The 21,525-nt window shown below is 44.5% G+C and overlaps 2 protein-coding genes across 6 annotated transcripts; both read left to right on the top strand.

The window, feature by feature from the left end:
* The first annotated feature begins 937 nt into the window (after positions 1-937).
* Positions 938-9,437, top strand: LOC123788795 (GTPase IMAP family member 7-like). Its single transcript, XM_045792358.2, has 3 exons — positions 938-969; positions 1,170-1,276; positions 7,960-9,437. The coding sequence occupies exon 3, from the start codon at positions 8,000-8,002 to the stop codon at positions 8,873-8,875; it is 876 nt and encodes a 291-aa protein (XP_045648314.1). The 5' UTR covers positions 938-969; positions 1,170-1,276; positions 7,960-7,999; the 3' UTR covers positions 8,876-9,437.
* LOC123788794 (GTPase IMAP family member 4-like) lies at positions 938-21,122 on the top strand. Of its 5 annotated transcripts, XM_045792355.2 has the most exons (4): positions 938-969; positions 1,170-1,276; positions 16,532-16,594; positions 19,343-21,122. In XM_045792355.2, the coding sequence occupies exons 3-4, from the start codon at positions 16,546-16,548 to the stop codon at positions 20,272-20,274; spliced, it is 981 nt and encodes a 326-aa protein (XP_045648311.2). In that variant the 5' UTR covers positions 938-969; positions 1,170-1,276; positions 16,532-16,545; the 3' UTR covers positions 20,275-21,122. The 5 variants fall into 5 exon arrangements, with proteins under 5 accessions (XP_045648311.2, XP_045648313.2, XP_045648310.2 ...); XM_045792357.2 differs by lacking the exons at positions 938-969; positions 1,170-1,276 and adding an exon at positions 12,412-12,430; XM_045792354.2 differs by lacking the exons at positions 938-969; positions 1,170-1,276 and adding an exon at positions 14,293-14,386.
* Positions 21,123-21,525: the final 403 nt, after the last annotated feature.

The following is a 21,525-nucleotide window of genomic DNA, read 5'->3' as shown; positions in this document are numbered from 1 at the left end:
GGTCAAAGGAGGAAGAAGGCAATGGGTTGGAGGCAGCAGAGATTGGTGTGATGAGGCAATGAGCCAAGGAATGCTGGCAGCTTCTAGAAGCTTAAAGAGGCAAGGATGGATTCTCTCCTGGAGGCTTCAGAAAGAACCAGCTCTGCTGAGACCTTGATTTTATCTACCTAAGATAAGGCCCTTGACCTCCAGAACTGTAAGAGACTACATTTATATTGTTTTAGGCTTAATTTTTGGTAATTTTTGGTAATTTGTTGTGGCAGCAAAGGAAACCGATACACCAAGGTGACATATGTAGACGGTGTGAGGAGCCATTATTTACATTTCCTGTTATTATTTCTGCAATGTCTTCATAAATTGAGCTTTGAATTTATCTAGATCTAGGTTTGGGTTTTTCTCTTGGCTCCCAAAGGTTTAGACTTTTGGCTTTGTGCCTGAGTGTTATTAATTTTTGAATGAGTAACGTGAGACTTTCATGAAAGACTATAATAAAAACCCATATCATACAATCCCTGGGAAGTATCCCCAGGCTCTAAATTTGGAGCCAGCAAGCCACATATCTGAGTTCCTTCTGCACAGAATCACCCCCAAAGTCTCCCACTCTATCTGGGGAAGATGATCAGACACCGTGGCTGGCCTGTGTGCATGCTTTGGGTCATTTAGTAAGGGCCTTTTGGACCCACCGCTATAACCCCAAACAACAAATATAGCTTTGGAAATTTTGGTCTGGTAGCGGGCACACGTAGAAAAAGATTTCAACCTGGCAAAACTAAAAGCATCCCCCAATTATGGGACAGTATTTCTGTCTCTTTAAAGGCAAACTGTTCCTTCACTAGCTCCACCCAATCAGAACTTCCTGGCTCAGAGGCTTCAAAGGGTAGGGACACTTTTTCCTGACAGTTAAAGCAAAAGCACCAGCTCAAACAGCTTCTTTGGAGAAAGCCTGAGAACTCATCAACTCTTCCAAAGGTGAGCCGGGCCTCAGAGCAGTGGAGCTGTGAGATGCTGCGGGACACAGGGTATGCATGGGGGTGGACTCTCATCTGAGCGGGGAACAGGTGCAGTGCCAGCAGCCCAGCAAGGAGGATGCTGCCAGAGGGGCACTGGGGGAGGGTAGGGTGCAGTAAAGAGACTAATGTGCCCAATTCCACCTGTCTCGTATTTCACAGGAGAAACTTGCTGAATAAGGTACCTTCCATCAGTTGTTGTTGTGACGACGCTGAGTGCTGCCTGACAACCCATCCGTTGCCCTCAGTGGGAAATCGAGGTCCTTGAGGTGGGTCTCTAGAGCCGAAAGGCAATTGAAAGACCACTGGGTCCGAATCCCTCTCTTCCCTGAAAACGAATCTGAATCCCAGCCTGTGTGAATGTGGTTTCGTTACTCTCCCAGGGATACCCCAGTCACTAATGGCACAGGAAGCCAAAACTCAGTTTGCTGAGTCCTGGCAACATGGAAGGAGAGCAGTTGTGTGATGGGTAGTGTAGCAGATGAGGGAAGGGGGGAGCGCCCTGAGGGAAGAGGTGGCTATTCTACAGACGCAATGTGTCTGAAAGCCTTTGGTTGCCTTCCCTAATTCCAGGCTTGCTACCAGTTCACTGTTTCTGGAAAGAGTGTGGGCTATCTCCCTTGGCCTCCCCTGAGGGAGTGTATTTCATTTCTGATTTTCTGATTCAGTGGTGTTCCCGATTCAGTGTAAGCGGAAATGTAGCATCAAGGACCTGAGGAGGAACCAGGAAGAGGCCATAGTGTGCAGTGGTTATGCAGGAGCGTGGTGGTCGGACAGACATTGAATTGGATCCCTCCTCTGCCCAATGCCTATTAGCTCTGTGACCTTGGGCTAGTCTCTCAGCATTTCTGAGCCACATCAATTTCCTCATTTGAACAATTAAAATAAGGGTACCTGTCTGGCTTATCAGAAGAGTGTGTGTGTGACTTTTGATGTCAGAAATCGTGAGTTGGTGCCCCTCGTTGGGTGTAGAGATTAGTTAAATAATAAATAAATAAACTTTAAAAATTAAAATAATAGGGCACCTGGGTGGCTCATGACTGAGCCTTTGGCTCCTGAGATCGAGTCCTGCATCAGGCTCCCTGCTTGGCGGGGGATTCTACTTCTCCCTCTACCCTTCCCCCCTGCTTGCGATCTCTCTCTTTCTCTCACTCTCTCTCAAATAAATAAAATCTTGAAAAAAATTAGGGTAATAAAATTACGTTCCTTGCAGGTATTTTTGGGGAGTAAAGGAGTTAATGTACAAAACCTATTTATCAGGGTGCTTGGTAGACAGTATACATTCAGTAGTTGTTGCACTATGAACAAGTTAAATTTTTTTTGTGGGAAATTTTTTTTACTTCTTTTTATAAAAGATTTTTATTTATTTAAAAGAGCAGAAGCAGGTGGAGGGGTAAGACGAGGGGAAGGAGAGGGAGAAGCAGGCTCCCCTTTGAGCAAGGAGACCGATGTGGGGTTCAATCTCAGGCCCTGGGATCATGACCTGAGCTGTAGGCAGATGCTTAACTGACTGAGCCACCCAGGCGCCACAACTGGGGGAGATTTTTAACTCATTCAAAGATAAAGAACCTCCATGTACCTTCAACAATTATCAATTTGTGTAAATCTTGTTTCATCGATAAACCCCTCCCACCCATCCCAGATTATTTTGAAGCAAATGTCAGACACTGTATCACTTTGTCAGTAAATTGGAGTATGTATGTCTGAAAGATAAAGAGCATTAAAAATATGACTTTTTCAGACTTTGAAGAGCAATTAGAAATTTTCCAAAATTACCAGATATAGTTAGATTCCCCAATGGTCTCATACTTTTAAAAATTGTTTGAAATCAGATCCAAATAATGTTCATAAACTGCAATTATTTGCTATCGTTCAGTTGAGCTTAGTGTATAAGTTTCCACTTTCCTGTTTCTGTCTGTGAAATTGGTGTTGTGTTTTATAAGAAAGGGCAGTCTTTTGTCCAACAGAGTTGGACAGTGTACATCTTGTTGATTAAATCCTCAAGATGTCCTTTAACTTGCTCTTCTAGTTTCAACATTTTGTATGAATTTATGTGTAAGGAGAGGCTTGGTCAGATTAAGGTTTCCTTGGTTCTTTGGGTGGGACTATTTCTCAGGAGCCGTTGTAAACGTACATCAGAAGGCCATTGTGTTCGCTTCTCTCTCTTCCTGTGACTTAGCAGACACTAATGACAGCCTAGAGTAGAGCTGTGTCATTCAGGGTCACAAATTATGGTATCTAATTCTATCATTCTTTCTTCATGTATCAGATGGAACAACCCTATAAAAGAAACTTCCCCTCCACAGTTCTTTCACTTCCTTGAGGTACAGTTAAATAACACAAAAGACATGCTTGATTCTTTCCCTTTATTTGTCCATGTTCAGAATGATGGAATTATTTCCTAGCATACCCCAAAGGGAACAAGTGACTTCTTTTAAGATGATGATATTGTTATGAATTTGTGGATTTCAACATATTTGATCTCTTTCAATCCATTGGAAACACTATTCTATGGATCCTCAAATTGCCCCATCTCTGTCAGAGCCTCTTCAAGTTGACGCTTTAGTCCTTTTGACAAGATTCGAGTTTTTAAAAATAATTTTAAAAATAATTTTTAAAAATAATCTCTAACCCAATGTGACTCCGAGATCAAGAGTTGCATGCTCTCCTGACTGAGCCAACCAGGTGCCCACGGTCTGAGTAATTTTTGTCAGCATCCTTGCTTTATGGTCTGACGAGACAGCCTAGCATCCACTTGCGCAATTCCCAGCCCAGACCTGGGGTCAGCACTTGCTCCTGAGAGTCCTAATGTTTCTAGTGGGAAATTGCGTTCGAAAAGCACAGTATGGTGCTTTTCCCTAACGGTGCTCATTGCCACTGGCCTTGTCACTGACCTTCATAACTACACACACACACACACACACACACACACACACACACACACACACACAAAGCTAAGAACAGGATAGGACTCCTGAAAACAATTTCAGATTTCTTTTTTGGCAGATTTTTTTCTCTTGTTGGCCTTATGGTATATTCCACTAGGGATGGAGAGTGAAATTACTGCATTTTGAAGGCTCTTTGACCAATGTTTTGTGTGGTTTATCCATCACACCAAATACTATAAGTATCATTATCTTTTGATTATTACGAGTATTATTTATTTATTTATTTATTTATTTATTTATTTATTTATTTATTTATTTATTTATTTCAAGTAGGCTCTACCCTGGAAACTAATGTGGGGCCTGAACTCACGATCCTGTGATCAAGATCTGAGCTGAGATCAAGAGTTGGATGCCTAACCAACTGAGTCACTTAGGTGCCCCTTACTAGTATTTTAAAATATAGTTTTTGTTGTTTAATTATATAAACTATTTACAGGTTTCCCCTACTATCTGAAAGCAGAATGCACCTATGAAATCTTTCATAAACCAAAATGCAGGGAAATAATTACCATTAATTTATATGGAAAAATTTGGGGGGTATTCCCAGATCCCCCCAAAATCACCTCCCTTATGCATTTCTGATAGCTTTAGACACAACTTGCTATCAAATGCACAAAATCAGTTGAGGTAAAGCCCACATGCTCACATGGCTCAAAGCTCTGGCAGCTGGATGCTGCGATGCTCTGTGGGGTTCCTGGGGAAGGGGCTTGGCAGCATCACTCCCACTGCCCAAGATATGTGCTGCACCTCCAGTGGCTCATCTAAATGTAAAACAAATGCTGAACACTGTTTTTGCTTTCAGCTTTTTTTGTAAAAATGAAAATCCTCTTTGAATTTACTTTGGCTAGCAAAAACAGGTCCACATGTAGGTCTTTCATAAAACCACAGTGGTGTAATTTGAGCTTTATTTTCTCTTATTTTTTAGAAGATTTATTTATCTCTTTATTTGACAGAGAAACAAGAGAGACAGAGAGCAAGCATAAGCAGGGGGAGCAGCAGAGGGAGTGGGAGAAGCAGGCTCCCCTCAGAGCAGGGAGCCCAAAGTTGGACTGGAGCCCGATGTGGGGTCCGATCCCAGGACTTTGGGATCATAAGCTGAGCTGAAGGCAGATGCTTAACTAACTGAGCCACCCAGGTGCCCCAAGTAATTCAAACTTTTAAAAAGCAGGGAATACCTGTACATGCTTTCAAGATCAAATCTGTGAAATCTAAGTATATTTAAAGAAGTGTAGTTTCCAGCTTCTATCCTTGTCCCCTCCACTCTGTTCCTCCCATCCCCATAAAAGTAGCTTTTTTGTTTGTTTACTTTTCAGATTTTCCTGCCATTACTTTTTCATGTACATGAAATACGTATATTGTAGTTTATACATATACTTCATGCTCCTCCTTATTAGAGAAATGGTAGTAAACTATGCATTTTTTTCTGCACTTTGCATTTTTTGTCTATTGAAATACTCTGGAGATCTCTCCATACTGGCATGTAGAGATAGTACTCATTCCCCGCTACACTTCACGGTGTGGATATACTTTGTTTAGTCAACCAGTCCCCTATTTGTGGGCATTTGATAGATTTTTGTCTTTTGCTATTACAAATAACTGATACAGTGAATAGACTTATGCAGATTTTTCCCCCTGTATTTTTGTCAGTGTAGCTTTGGGGTGTAGGGAAGGAAAAATTCCTCCTCTCTCCTTCAAGTTCCTCCAGATGGACTAAGAATTACATTTACTTGAGACAGATTAAGAGGAGGAAAAAAAACCAAAGTGTGCAAGGAGGCCCAGTGAGGAAACTGAGACCAAAAGAAATGACCACGGCAAGCAGTTTTTATACTTATTAGACCAAGAGACATGGGAGGAATTGACAAGACAAAGAAAATGTAACTTGGGGAGCTTCAATTAGTAAGGAATTCTCAACAGACTTTGGGCTGCGGTAGTAAAGGCGTACAAAGAAACAAGAGTTGTCTGCACAGCTTCTTGGCTCTAAATCGCCCATCTCTGGTCATAAGGATGTCTCTTCAGTTCGTGGGACAGAGAGAGCACCCTTCACATGGGAGATTAGTTTCCACCTTGCAGGGAAACATAGGAGGGTCTCAGTGTCCTTCTTGAACAGGCTGTGTCTTTAGCAACTTTTATTTAAAATAATCAGCATGCCAAGGTGGCACATTTTCGGGTAGCCTGTCCTCATATACAGGCACATATCCTAAAATTGGGACTAATACTCCTAGGATAAATGCACATGTACTTTTGCAAGATAATGCTATGCTAACTTCTCCACTGTAGGTTTTGGACTGTTTTTCTATTCCCATTAGCCATGGAGAAGAGGACCTGTTTCCTCTAAACCTTTATGAACTATATATTGTACCAGCAAATTTTATGATTTTTGCCAAACCTGTAGATGAGAAATAGTATCTCAGTGTAATTTGAATTGTTTTATTTAGTTATCTTATCTTTTCTATGTTTGATTTCTTTTTCTCTATTTTAAATGAGTGTTAATATCTCCTAATATATTCAAGGGTCATTTACACTTTGTCCTATGAACAGCTTATTCATATGTGTTACTCCATTTTCTATCATGGTGTTGCTCCTTTGTTTCTCTACTTTTAGGAATTCTCTGTATAATTGGCTAATTTTCTCTTGTATTCATCATTATTCTTTGTATCATAGGAAAATTAACCCTCTTTTATATCGGAAGGAAAAACTTCCCCCCTAGTTTGACATTTGTGTTTTAATTGTCTATAGTGTTCTTTACCTTACATTATCTTTTAGATTTTTATGTAATCTATTTATGAGTCTTTTTCCTTACCCTCTTTAAAATCTTAGAAATATTTTCCCACCCTAGGTTACAAAGAACTTGCCCACATTTCCTCTAGTATTTATATGGATTAATTTTCTTATGTTTAGATTTCTAATCTATTTAGAATTGGAATGGCATTAGAAAGTGGGTGCAGTTTTGTGTTTTTCTGTATGGTTTTATAGTTATCCCAGTGCTGGTTATTAGTCCATCTTTCCCCCCATTGATGTGAGATGCTGCCTTATTGAATATAAATGTAGCATAATATAATCGAATTGAATATTTGTGAATGTAGTTTGATCAACTTGGTCTGTTTCTGATTTTCTGGGTTGTTTTCATTGTTCTGTCTCTCTGTTCATACCCTGATGTCATACTGCCTTAACTATAGAGGCTAAAATGCTTTATTATCTGGCAGAGCCAGTCCTCCCTCACAATTCTTCTCTTTTTTGATTGTCCAGGCTAATTTTCTTTTTTATTCATCCAAATGAATTTTATAGTCAACTCTTTTAGCAGCAGGGGAAAGAAAGTGGTGACAAAAAATTTTAAATTTATATATTTTAAAATCACATTAAAGAAGTATCTAATAACTCAAATTTTTTGAAATACTTTAAATATGAAACAGTATTTCATTTGGTGAAATGTATTTTCTGCATCTAGGTATTTTTCTTCTTAATCTACTCATGGGAATGTGTTGTAACAACCCTTTTTCTCCTATTGAACCACCCTAGGATTTCTGAAATACATCACATTTGATCATGGTGTATTACTTGTTAGTGTCTAAAAATGTATTTAGGATTTTTGTATTAGGATTCACAAATGAGACAGATCTGTAGCTTTATTTATTGGTGAAATCTTTGTTAGTCTTCAAGATCAGTATCATACCTGCGTCATAGAAAGAATCAAAAGTTTTCCTTCCTTTTAAATCATCAGGAATAGCTTAAGAAGCATGGAGATTCTTAGATCTTTAAGGTAAGGATTGAACCTTAACCTGAAGAGTTGAACCTGAACATCTGGACCTCGTACTCTTTGGTGTGGAAACTCTTTACCTGTTTTATTATTTCTTCCATGGTGATTGAACCATCTTTCTGTCTTTATGGGATGAACATGGATAGTAGACCACTATATATTTTCAAGGAGGAACAGAAAGGAGAAAAGAGGGGGTAATGTTTTCCACTTACCTCCAATGACCCTTTTTCTTCTCCTTCCCTTCCTTAAGGTTTGTGGATACCTAAGCCCCAGAGCCTATTGATATTGACATGGCTGACCCACAGGACAACACTCTGAGGATTGTTCTGGTTGGGAAAACCGGAAATGGGAAAAGTGCAACAGTAAACACCATCCTTGGGAGAAAAGTATTTGAGTCTAGAATTGCTCCCCACGCTATTACCAAACACTGTCAAAAAGCATCCCAAGAATGGAAGGGGAGGAATCTTCTCATTGTTGACACCCCGGGGCTCTTTGACACCAAAGAGACCCTGGAAACCACCTGCAAGGAAATCAGCCAGTGTGTCCTCTACTCCTGTCCTGGGCCCCATGCCATCGTCATGGTTCTGCAGCTGGGCCGCTACACGGATGAAGAGCAGAAGACCGTAGCATTGATCAAGGCTGTCTTTGGGAAGGCAGCCATGAAGCACATGATTGTTTTGTTCACTCGCAAAGATAACTTGGAGGGTCAGAGCCTAGATGACTATATAGCAGAGGCAGATGTCAACCTCAGGAGCGTCATCAGGGAATGTGGGAACCGCTGCTGTGCCTTCAACAACAGAGGCACAGAAGCTGAGAAGGAAGCTCAAGTGCAGGAGCTGGTGGGGCTGATAGAGCAGATGGTGTGGAGAAACGGCGGGGCTTACTTTTCTGATGACATTTACAAGGACACAGAGGAAAGGCTGAAACAAAAGGCAGAAGTCCTGAAGAAAATCTACACTGATCAATTACATAAGGAAATTATGCTAGTAAGAAAGGAATGTGCTCATAAATTACAGCAAGAACGAGAGGAAAAAATAAAAGCACTGAAAATGCAATATGAAGAAAAAATTAAAAATCTTAGGGAAGAAGCTGAAAGGGGTGTATTTGATGAGGTTTTTAATGAGATTAAGGGGTTTCTTTCAAGGACATGGTATATGTTTTGGTAGTCATGTCAATTTCACTTTTGCTTCTGAATTTACTATGTCATGTAATAGCGATAGACTGTAGTTTCCAAGGATGGCTGTGAGAATACAGTCGATCCTACTTATTCTTCTTATAATCTGACTTTGTTACTTCCCCCACTGAGTTGTGGGGCCTATGTCCCCTGCCTTGGAATTGACAGACTTTGTGACTGTTCCGATAAATAGCAGATGGCTGAAGCAACCCCTTGGGACTCTAAGTCGAGACATGGAAAATGCCCCCTGCCCTGCTGAGGTGTTTGCCCTTGGAACTGGGCCAACACGTTGTGAGAGAGGCCATGTTGCCCATTGAGAGGCCCCCAGCTTGATGTCACTGGCCGACTCCCCTTTTATCTTCTTTTATCTTTTATCTCCCAGCTGGATCAACTTGCCAACCGTGCAAGCAAGGTGACATGGAAGCAGGCTCTCCACCTGCCAGCGTGCGTCGAACAGAGTTGCAAAGAGCAAAGATGCGCAATCCCCACTGAGTCCTGCCCATATTGCAGATTGATGAGAAACAAAAATAAATGATGGTTGTTGTTTTAAGCCACCGAGCTTCAGAATGGTTTGTTCTGTCCTGACAGCTAACCAGAATGAAACCTCTTCCAGTTGGTCCCCCCCACCTCCCATTCCTCCCCACCCCCGTCCGTCTTCACAGTGCTGACAAATTTAAGAAGTGACGAGATTGGCATTCTCAGGCAATGATATATAGATTTGAAAGCCTCAATTTGGGAAAATTCAAACAAGAAATCCTGCACACATCTTGTGTTAGCGCCGCTGGTGGCGTGTACCGCTGCAAGGCTGGTCTACAGGTCATTTGTTAGTGAAGCAGCGGGTTGCTCTGGAAAGCTGGGTCTGTGGTTCATGGAGATCTGGAAGTTGGTAGATTCTCTTATTGCTTTTCTCTCTGTTCTTGTCTGACTATAACTTAAAAATCTCTTCTGTGCCAAATATTTGTCACTGGCCTTTGCAGACCCACACTCCAGCCGTCTTCGCCCTAGCTCTCTGCCCCAGGAGGCTGATGTCTATGGACTACCTCGGTGGGATCGCTTGCTCTCTGACTTCTGCTTGGCCTGGCCGTGGGAAGTCCAAGTAGAACACCCCAGGGGAGTAGAAAAGCAAGGCTGGGTGGTCGTTCTCCTCTCTCTCCCTGTGAGGCCATCTCTGACCAGCTGCAACCCTAAGCCAAAGGTGACAGCTCCTTCCACAGTGGCCTCGCTACCCAACTCACCTTCTGGGTTCCGGTCTCTATTCACCCTCTTAGGGTTGGGATATCATTTTCTCACCGTTACTAACACTCCCCTTTTTCGTTTCCAGAGCCCTGTATCCACGCTTGTAGGAAGTCCCTTCTCTAAACTTCCCCCAAGAACCTAATGAGAGTGGGCCATCTTTTAGCTGCTAGAATTCTGATTGATAAATCTTGGGGATCCCACTTTTCTTTCAGAGCATTCGCTGATCTTTATTGCTGTTGTTGGTTTGAAATTCCCTCTAGTCTTTTCTGCCACCAGAAAAATCTCTTCATTCCCCTTCCAAGCTGTGGCATTGGCAGTGAGTATTTGAAAGGTTCTGTCTTGCTAAAATAATTGACAAACTTCCAAGTTAGAGGGGTGGCTTTCTATCATTTACAGTGATTGCAGACATCCCCAAATCAAATCAGTAGAATTTTCACAGTCGTCCTTTTTTTTTTAAAGATTTTATTTATTTATTTGACAGAGATAGAGGCAGCCAGCGAGAGAGGGAACACAAGCAGGGGGAGCGGGAGAGGAAGAAGCAGGCTCATAGCGGAGGAACCTGATGTGGGGCTCGATTCCACAACGCTGGGATCATGCCCTGAGCCGAACGCAGACGCCCAACCGCTGTGCCACCCAAGCGCCCCCTTTGTTTTGACTATGAACATGACTGAGAGTTTTTAGTGGATCAGTGAATTTTAGGGAGATGGATTAGAGATTAAATTTGGAAAAAATAAGATCCTACATCCTTGCTCATTCTAAGGTTCATCACAAGTATTAGGAATGGAGTAAAAACAACATGGAAGAAAAAACTCTCATAAGCAAAGATATTCATAACATGTGTCTAATAACACCGCTGAACCAAACTGCTCTTTGCCGTCATGCAATTCTTACATTCAAAAGTACTTCCTTGTGAGGAAGAATTCAGGGCTTGAAGTCCGCTGAGAAGGATGTGTCCACATGGGTGATGGGTAGGACGATCATGCTTCTTTTCAGAAACGGGAAAGTGAAGGGCGACAAGTAAGGTTGTCAGGGGAAAGGTAGAGTCAGGAGCAACAGCATTCAGTTAGGTTTGTGACAAGTTGAATATCAGTTGTCAAAGGTAGGGTCCAATGTAAATAAATGATCTGCATTAACTTGACATTTGGGTCTGAAGGTTATGTGAAAGGCTTGGGGTGAATGTGAACATAAATATCTCCCTCACTTTCAGCTGAGTCTTCAATAACTGCCAATATCCCCACAGGCCAACACTACATGCCAGAAGATCCATATAGGACGTGCAAAGGAAGGAGCGAGAACGAGTTTTGTGAGGTTTAGTTCTTCAACTAATTTGATAGATATTGGAAGGTGTCAAAAGGAAGAGTTTTTTTTTTTTTTGTTTTTTTAAAGGTTTACTTATTTGAGAGAGAGTGAAAGAGAGAGAGAGACAGAGAGATGGTGTGCGGGTGCACAAGGTGGGGGAGGCGCACAGGGAGAGGGAGACTCCTGCAGCGGACTCTGTGCTGAGCAGGCAGCCGGACTTCGGGCTTGATTCTGAGACCCTGAGATCGTGACCCAAGCCAAAATCAAGAGTCAAATCAACATCAAAAGTCAAAATCAACCGACTGAACCATCCAGGTGCCCCGGATTTTTTTTTTAAGTTTCAAAAAATAGAAAGAGAGGATGTCTATGGTGTACAATTTCTATTAATCCCTTTTCTACAATGATTAGCCTATGGCCAGTTTGCCGTCTTGAACTTGAAATCCCTGGTCTCTTGGTAAATAAAAATGAAACGTAGTAAGAATGTGCAGACTACTTTTATATATTTATATTCATATACCATCATTTGTGGCCGCTTACAACTTGGAGAACGAAATTCTAATTCCAATTCCAAGCTCTTACTACTTCAAATAAGCAATAATACAATTAATAAAAAACCAACCTCCGACGTTTTCTGTAAGCGGTCTGGGCTCTTAGAGCTCCACTGTCAGGACTGGGACGGTCAGAGTCAGGGGGGACAGCCCGCGCTGGCCACTTCTCTCAGCTGGGGACGCAGCTGGGACGGTCCATCATGAGGCATCCGCGGCAGGGCGGGGCGGGGAGCAGGCACCTTGCACCCTCCCCTCGGATCCTGTGAAGTGACCGCAACTTGATGTGCCCGGGGAGACAAGAACAGAGCCGGCTGTGGTTGTGGGGAAGACAGGAAAGAAGTGCGGTCGCACACAGGTATATTTACAACAAATTTGTGCTCTTGTGAGACGTTCCTGTGAGAAGCTTCTGAGAACCGGGCTGACCTCGACTGTGGCCGCACACTTCCTGGGGTCTGTACTGTGAGGTGTGTAGGAAACACCCTCCGCTCTCTTTCCCACTAATTTCTCTTTTTCCAAATATTTTCGTGCACTCCACCAACCGAGCCGGCCGGGTGCCCAGTGATTTCTTTCCTTCTTGTTTTCTAAGATTTTATTTATGTATTTAAGAGAGAGAGAGCGTGCGAGCTGGGGGGTGGAGGGGCAGAGGAAGAAGCCGACTCCCCGATGAGCGGGATACCCGCCCCGGGATCCTGACCTGAGCTGAAGGCGGATGCTTACAGGCTGAAGTGCCCAGGCGGCCCTCCCCGGACACTTCACAGTGAGAGGAAGCCAGGAAAACAATGGAGGCAGATTTTCAAAGTGCTGAGAGAAAAGAACAACTAACCTGAAATCCTGCACTCACGGAGAACAGCCGTCAAAATTACACACATTTCAGGGGCGCCTGGGTGGCTCAGCAGGTTAAGCATCTGACTCCAGCTCAGGCCGTGGACCTGGGTGCTCCTAGAAATGTGGGCCTTAATAGAGAATCCCTATGTGTAGTGGGCCTTATAACCCAAATAAAGAATATCCAAGTAATGGTTTTGGGGATTAATTGTACTTAACTTTTCTATTATATTTCTCATCAATCTCTGCTCTCACTCCCACACTTAAATAGAGAATGATACAAACCTTCCTGTTGGGCTTATTCTTAGAAACAAAATATAATCCTATCCTTTCTTTCTTTAAATCACTTTGGAATCACAGACTTGTGTTTACACCCTGCCTGTTCTTTTGACTGGCTCTTGTTTGCCTGTCTCACCGAAGGGCTGAGTCGTCCTTCTTATTTGGGTTATATTGTTCTGGAATGTTCTTTATCCTCACTCTTAGTGCACCATTTATTCCACTGCCCTGTTTCCTGTTTAGGAGTAGCTATCCCGTGCTTGTATGCACAGGCCGACCACATGCTATCCTCAGAGATACTTTTGTCTTCTCTTTTGTCTCTTTGGAATTGTTAGCAGTTTGTATAATTACTCAAATGCTATGCAACTTGAAATAAAGTCTCAGTTATGGGGTATGATTGTAAATTATCACCTCTTTTATACTGGGATCCATAGCTCTAGGGAACTGGGATCCACTCACCCCCCCGCATTCTCTCCCAGTTTACATTTTCATGGCAGATAGTGTCAGATGTCAAGGATTAGCCTATTGCAAATGGTCTGAACACCATCTCACAGGGTGACTCTGAACCCATCTAATCAGTGACATGAAGATCAGTTACCCTCTCTTGCTTCAAGCAGATGAGACCTTGGAAATTGCAGCTCTCCCTGCCCCAGTCACTGGGAGGAGGGAGAAGAGGGAGGACTGCCTATGCTGGTACAGGCCTAAAGCTCTAGGGGCAGGTGTTGGTCTGGATGGCCAGATGTGCTGAGATGTGGGGTCAGGGACCACAGGCTTTCAGAGTAGCTGGTAGCTCTCTGCTTTCAACCCTGTGGTTCTTCCAGAATGTCACAGCTTAACCCATATGGTATCCTTCATGGTAGAGTCTTTGCATGGCTGAATATGGTAGCTACTAGGCAGACATGGCTACTTAACTTTAAAGGAATTCAAATAGGGGCACCTGGCTGATTCGTCCAGTGGAGCTTGCAACACTTGATCTCGGGGCTGTGAGTTTGAGCCCCCTGTTGGGCGTAGAGATTACTTACAAATAAATCTTAAAAAAATTAATTCAAAGGAAGTACAATTAAGAATTCGGTTCTGCAATCACACGGATCACATTTCATGTGTCGATAGCCCATGTGGTTAATGGCTACCCTGTTGGACTGCACGAATCAAACCCATGATTGAGAACGTTCCATGTGTGCTGCTAGATGCTGAAGTGGGCGGGTCTCTTACGGGAAGACGTTTGGAGAGCTCCTCCTCTCACTTCCTCTCTCCTTTTTCTCAACATTGTGGCTTGGCATTGCCTTCAAAGTTAGAGAAGGAGCAGGACCCAGATTTCCCAGGTAAGAGGAAAGGGAGGGGACAGAGGGTAACATGTGATTTGGTGGAGAGAGGACCTCTCCTCTGGCTGTATATCTTAAACCTGCCAGCATACTTGTTCTCCGATGTTATATTTCTTGTTGGTTCCTGTTTCCTGTATTTGATGATGTTAGGCTGTAATCTGGTTTTTTTTTTTTTTTAAGATCTTAATTATTGACTTAAGGGAGAGAGAGAGCGAGCTCATGTGCACTTGTGAGAGAGGACCAATGAGGCGGAGGGGCAGAAATAGCGAGAAGCAGGTTCCCAGCTGAGCAGGGAGCCAGATGTGGGGCTGGATCCGAGGACCCCAGATCATGACCGGAGCCGAAGGCAGCTGCTTAACCGACTGGGCCACCCAGGCGCCCCATAATCTGTTTTGAAGGCCGAGCCCTACAAATCAATGCATCTTTCAGGGATTGCTGTCCAGAGGGTATTTGTAACAATGAATTATTCCTTTCACTGTTTAGAGAAGGCATCAACCAACTTAAAGCATTCAGGGAGAGGGTTGGGTGAGCAGACAGATTAGTTCTGTGGGAAGCCGAGGGAAATGTAAGAAGTACAGCTCCCTGTCTGCTGCCCCAAAGCCAGCACCCAGGTCAGGACCAGGGGCTCTGAGAGCCAGCCAGCTGCCTGCTCAGACCTGCCTCCTGAGGGATAGCCCCTTTCTGGGCCTCAGAACTGGGGAAAGGGAACCTTTAGGAGGTGGGATGAAGGAGCTGTCCGCCCACCCTCAGGGGACTCTTGGCAGTTGAGGGGGAGCTGGGCACCGATGGATGCTTGTTTTGCTTTTAGGTTTTGTTTCTGTTTGGTTTTGTCTATTGTTTCTCGGAGAAGGAGTGGGGGCAGGTAGGGACAGAGGGAGAGAGAGAATGAAGAGAACCTTAAACAGGCTCCATGTTGGGTGTAGAGCCCGACAGGGCTCTGAGTTCGTGACCTGAGCCGAAATCAAGAGTCAGCCACTTACTGACTGAGCCACCCAGGGCCCTGGATGTTTGTTCTTCAGAAGTAGGAGAGCTCAGCCACCCAGGGTCAGGACCACAGAAGTGCAGTCCTCTGTTTTTACATCTGAATTGGGATAAACTCCACAGCATTGCAGAATGAAGAGAGAGCCCAGGGGCACCTTGGTGGCTCAGTCTGTTGAGTGTATGACTCTTGACTTGGGCTCAGGTCAAGATCTCAGGGTCCTGAGACCCGGCCTTATATCAGGATCCGTGCTGGGTGTGAAACCTGCTTAAGATTCTCTCTCCCTCCCCCTCTGCACCTCCCCCAACTCACTTAAATAAGATCTTTAAAAAGAGAGAGAGAGAGAGAGCCCCCATGCTGGAACAAGGATCTTAAGAAACACCCAAAACCCTTTTGTTTTCCTATTTCTACTATCGTACCTACTCCCTAACCCCCATCACCAACACCAAGTTTGTGGCCAAAGCTGACTTTTAAAAAATTCTGTGATTTCTCTTCTCAGTTTACAAGAAGCTGTTTCCTACTCCCTATCCTTAAGGGATAAAGAAATAACTCTTCCTACAGAGGGAGTGTCTGTCTCTCTAATAATGTTTTAAATGTTTTGGGCTGGCTTCTTCTCAGAGGAGCCTGTCCTTAACAACTCGTATTTTCAGCCTGTCCTAGGCAAAGTCTGCTCCAGTAAGAGTTCTTTGTTAGGAAACAAAATTCAGCCAAGTAAATTTGAAGATCCAGTTGGTTTCATTGAGGATTCATGAGTCAAGCAGCATCCCATCCTGCAAATAGAGGGGACCCACCACTGAACCACCCAAAAGAAAGGTATAAAGGCAGAGAGAGGACATTAAGAAAGAAGAAAGGAATTTTTAGCAAGGAATGCATTGTTTCGGCACACTGGCTTCCTAAGGGGGTGGAAGGGTCTGTGTTTAAATCCTTAGGATTGCTGGGGAAGGACGCCCAGAAGCAGTACCAACCAAGCCCTCCAAGCATTTGTTTGTGTAGAGAAAAGGAAGAAGCTGACGATGAGACAATCTGGATCGTGGAGAAGCTTTGGGAAATACGGGAGGGGAAACTTGCAAGCAGCAAGTTTACAGAAGAAAACAACTGCTGGCCAGGGGAGGTTTCCACTTACTTCCGTTTCCCGAAGATGACTAGTTGTGTCTCTTTCTGTGCAGCAGTTCCCGCTACAATGGCAGCCCTGAAGTGCTCCAGCCTGAGCGAAGCTGGGAGCAGCCTTGGTGAGAGGATGTTGGGGGCTGGGGTTGGTCCCTGTGTGTGGGGAGGTGCTGGGGGAGGACAGCTAGCAGGGGAGTTGTCCCGTGCTGGCAGCCAGCCCTCATCCCCGCTGGAGCAAAATATCTCACCCCCATATCTGATTTCCTCTCCATTTACTTCCTCTGGACCGCCTGCACTTTCTCCTGCTAAAGGGCCTTTCTGTGTCTGTCCCCTGACTTGCTGCTCCCTCTCTCTAGGCCTACAGATGCCCTAGGGATGTCCCCAGGTTGGAGCCCTCCACTGTCCTGCTAACTGAATAATCATCTGAACTCCCATCCACGTTTTTCCTTAGCTAATCCTCACCATCCTGTATTCAGTGTTCTCGGTTTCTGGAAATGTACTTCTCTCACCCCAGGATTTTGGTGACCAGATGTGGGAAACTTGCATCAGGGATGGTTTGCTAATGCTCAGAAGGCGATGGGATGATACCTCCAAGTTTTATGGAAGCCAGAGTTGGGCATTCTGCAATATCTCTCCTCTGATATTTTTGAAAGAATATTCCAGTTTACAGAGTTGACAGAAGGGGACAACATGGAAGCAGAGAGACCAGCTGGGAGCCTCCTCCGGAGGCATGGATGCCGATGGTATCTTGAGCTAGTGTGCTGGGCTTCACGGTGGAGAGAAGCAGACAGATTTGCAACTGGAGCCAGGAGAGCTCGCTGATGGGCTGGATGGGGAAAGGAAAGGAAAGAGAAGAATCAAGAGCAATGCCTATTGTGGACATTGCTGCTATGAACATTGGGGTGAATGGCCCTTCTTTTTACTACATCTGTATCTCTGGGGTAAACGCCCAGTAGTGCAATTGCTGGATCATAGGGTAGCTCAATTTTTAACATTCTGAGCAACATGGATGGGACTGGAGGAGATTATGCTCAGTGAAATAAGTCAAGCAGAGAAAGACAATTATCATATGGTTTCACTTATTTGTGGAACATAAGGAATAGCAGGGAGAACATTAGGAGAAGGAAGGGAAAAAGAAGGGGGGGGGGAAACAGAGGGTGAGAAGCACCATGAGAGACTAAGGACTCTGGAAAACAAACTGAAGGTTTTAGAGGGGAGGTGGGTGGGAGGATGGCCTAGGCCGGTGATGGGTATTAAGCAGGCCACGTATTGCATGGAGCACTGGGTGTTATATGCAAACAAGGAATCATGGAACACTACATCAAAAGCTAGGGATGTACTGTATGGTGACGAACGTAACATAGTAATAAGAAAAAAAAAGGAACAATACCTAGACATTTGGTCTGGGGAGCTGGGTAAATGGTGATACTCTCTCTGAGAAATAAAATGGAGTTTATAATGGTGTCTGTAATTGTGAGTGTGATAACGTATGCTTCACCTTGACGCCGCAATGATTGGTTGTAATACAGGATTCCTCATGCAGGAACCAGCCTCACTCCAGAGCCGGGCCAGCAGGGTCTGCCTTCTCTGAGAATCAGGCACCCAAAAGGGATTGCCCCTTGCCTTCTGTCCCTGGGCTCCCGGGTCTGTGCTTAACAAATCCTGAAGCCCAGGACCCTACAGACACAGTAAGGAGATATGCAGAGAATTACTGAAGACAAGTGTCGAAGTGCTGTATGGACGATTTGGTGTTTCACTCAAGGCACAGTTATTCTGAGAGCAGTTTCTATCGCTAGGCTGTGCTGTGCTGGGATTAGCTGTCCACTTTCCCAGGAAGGAGAATGTGCTTCATCTAGGGGAACGAAGAAAGGATAACTCCACCAGCACTAACTGCATGGGTTTTTTTTTTCTTTCATTTTTTATTTATCAAGGGATTTTATAGCCACTTCAGCTAACTGTCCATATTTTCTGGCTATCATTCTTTAATGTATTAATTTCCAATGTAAAAAATGTCACTAGATTCGAAGCTAAGGTCTTTAACTTTATTTTTTCATTAAGATTTTATTTATTTATTTGACAGAGAGAGAGACAGCTAGAGAGGGAGAAAGGCAGGAGTTAGTGGGAGAGGGAGAAGCAGGGATTGATTGAGCCTCTGATGCGGGGCTCAATCACAGGATCCTGGGATCAAGACCCGAGTCAAAGGCAGGAGCTTAGTGACTGAGCCCGCCAGGTGCCCCTAAGGTCTTTAACTTCAAATGGAGGAATTTTTACCTCTCTCTGGTCACAGTCCCTGACAGGTTGGTCCCACACAGGAACTAGAACGGGGAGCTTTGTCTTTCTGCCCAGGCATCCCTTTCGTTCCCTGCGAGGCCGGGGATGGGTTGTAGAACCCATGTAGAACCATGTAGAACCTGGCTTCTTCATGGGAAGAAGAAAAGCTCCACTTTGAATACAAACTGGGGCAGGACCTCCCGCGGAGATGTCCCAAAGTCCGATTTCGATTTACTTCCTGCATTGCTCTTATGAGGAGCAGCAACCCACAGCAGCTCAGAATTCTCCTCTTGAACTATTTTGTTTCCTCTTCTGTGGGCTACTTGGCTACAAAAGGTTAAGAGCAAGAAGCTCCACGGAATCCTGGAAAGTCCTTGGGCCTTCCCCAAGTGCTGCAGGAGGAACATCAGGCTTTCTGTAGCTGTTCCACAGGCTTCTCTAGAAGGGTCTACTGTAGCGCTGCTGGGAGTGCAGAGGTCACTCACGGGAGGCGAGCCTAGGGCAGTGGAGGAGAAGCCTGTGAGGGGAGCAGGAGCCCCGTGGGGGAAACAGCCAGACGTCCATCCTAATGCCCTGGCTTTTGTTTTCTCGTGTCCCAGGGCTTGGAACCCAAGACTGCAGAGATTCCCAACTGAGACTTGTCTTGGTGGGTAAGACTGGAGCAGGAAAAAGCGCAACGGGCAACAGCATCCTTGGGGAGAAAGTGTTTGTTTCCAGCCTGGCAGCAAAATCGGTCACCAAGGTCTGTAAGAAAGGGAGCAGCAGTTGGCATGGGAGAGAATTTGTCGTCGTGGATACACCTGGCATTTTCGACACCGAGGTACAGGATGCTGACACGAAGAAGGAGATCACTCGCTGTGTCCTCCTGACCTCCCCGGGGCCTCACGCTCTGCTCCTGGTGGTCCCGCTGGGCAGGTACACGCAGGAAGACCAGAAGGCCACGGAGAAGATTCTGCAAGTGTTTGGATCCCGAGCCAAGAGATATATGATTCTCTTATTCACCCGCAAAGATGAGTTGGAAGGCATGAGTTTCGATACATTCTTAGAGGACGCTCCAGATGGCATCCGAGAGCTGGTGGATGAGTTCGGGGATCGCTACTGCGTGTTCAACAATCGGGCAGAAGGAGCTGAGCAGGAGGCCCAGAGAACGCAGCTGCTGTCCCTGGTCCAGCGCGTGGTGGTGGAGAACAAAGGAGGATGTTACACCAATAAAATGTACCAAAGGGCCGAAGAGGAGATTCAGAAACAAGTCCAAGTGACACAAGAATTTTACAGAGCAGAGCTAGAGAGACAGACAGCACAGATCAGAGAGGAGTTCGAAGAGAAAATGAGAAAGCTGGAGGATAAACTGGAGCAGCAGAAACGAAAGGAGGAAATGGAGCGAGAACTGGCAGAGAAGGAGGCTCTCTATGCTCTAAAGCAGCGAAATGCCAGACATGAAGTTGAGAATAAAAGTGGGATGCTTGACTTAATCATGAAAGCAGTGAGGATGGCTTGTTTTGTTTTCTCATGTCTGTTTCAGGACGACTAAACGGAACCCAATAATCTCTTTATTTCCCGCTTGTTTTCTGGTGGTCCTGCCCCCACAACTCATTCCCCAAAGCAGAGTGCACTCAGCTGTGTCTCCCAGGCTCTCCGGACGAAGGGATGTGAGAAAGTTCACTGTTAGCACCCGTAGGGGTTTGGTTGCCTTAACAGGGGAGGGACAAATTGTCAATCTGTGGAACTCCGAAGCAGAAAGTATCGATGCTCTCTACCTTGTGAACGCTTCAAAGAAGATGACCCCAAACTTTCTCTACTGTTCCCTAGTAAAAGCTTATCCTCTAGATTCTTTCTAGATTGCTGGATCATCCCCTCTGTGACTTCTACTCCCTTATTTTTGCCTTTAGGACAGAGGGATCACTTTACCCGTAGGGTTTGTTAGAAAGATCGGTTCCTTGTGTCGAGTAATCTATAGATGGAGATGCCTATAGAATTCTTTCCAGATGATTGGAAATTTGTTTCATTACAGTTCTACAGAAGGACTCAAATTGTTCCTTGTCGTCTGTCCGTTGAAGAACAAAGAGTTGTCTGGAAAACAGAGCTCTCAGAACTCAACTAAGTGAAATGCCAGAAAGAGCGGATGACAGGGAGAAATTCGAAATTCAACACAAAAGGGAACAACGTTTGCTGTGTTCAGAGTATCTACAGCAGCTCTTCGACCAAATTCAATGCAAAATACTTGCTGAATAACCAGTTCTCTCCTTTTCTTGTGAAACTAACTGTTGCTACCACACCTGGATTACTCACTGCTTTGCAGGTCATCAGCACACGAAGGCCCCTGCCCAGTTGAATTGCGTGCTTATTGTTATTATAATAAAACTTTTCTGTTCTCTCATACTTGTACGGAATTGGAGTCCACCTTTTCTTGAAAAATACCATTGCTCCTTCTTCTAAGAACACAGGGGTGAGTTTCACTTTTTGGGTAAAAGTCCAAGATGATTTGGGAGCTAGTCTTGGTCAACCCTCAAGACGTCTCTCCTCCTTTTTCCTGGAAGATTCCAGCCACATTCTCAAGCCCTCTGCCTGGGAAACACTACATTCTCCTTGGATTCATTCATTCTGAGCTGATACGAATCATGTGTAACCAAGGTTTCAGAGACCTTTCTGGTTTTCCCGGAGCAAAAATTCCCCTTTAAGATATGGATAACTGTAGGAGGTGTCTCTATCCCTTTTCTACTGGGTACTTCTCACCTAATCATTTCCAGGGTTTCCCAAAGCACATTTCCATGTTCCTGGTGGT

The sequence above is a fragment of the Ursus americanus genome, chromosome 3 (assembly GCF_024610735.1).
Source record: "Ursus americanus isolate L20-20 chromosome 3, mUrsAme1.1.p, whole genome shotgun sequence".
Taxonomy (NCBI): domain Eukaryota; kingdom Metazoa; phylum Chordata; class Mammalia; order Carnivora; family Ursidae; genus Ursus; species Ursus americanus.
The sequence above is the reverse complement of the archived record's forward strand: the minus strand, read 5'-3'. Positions and strand labels throughout refer to the sequence as shown.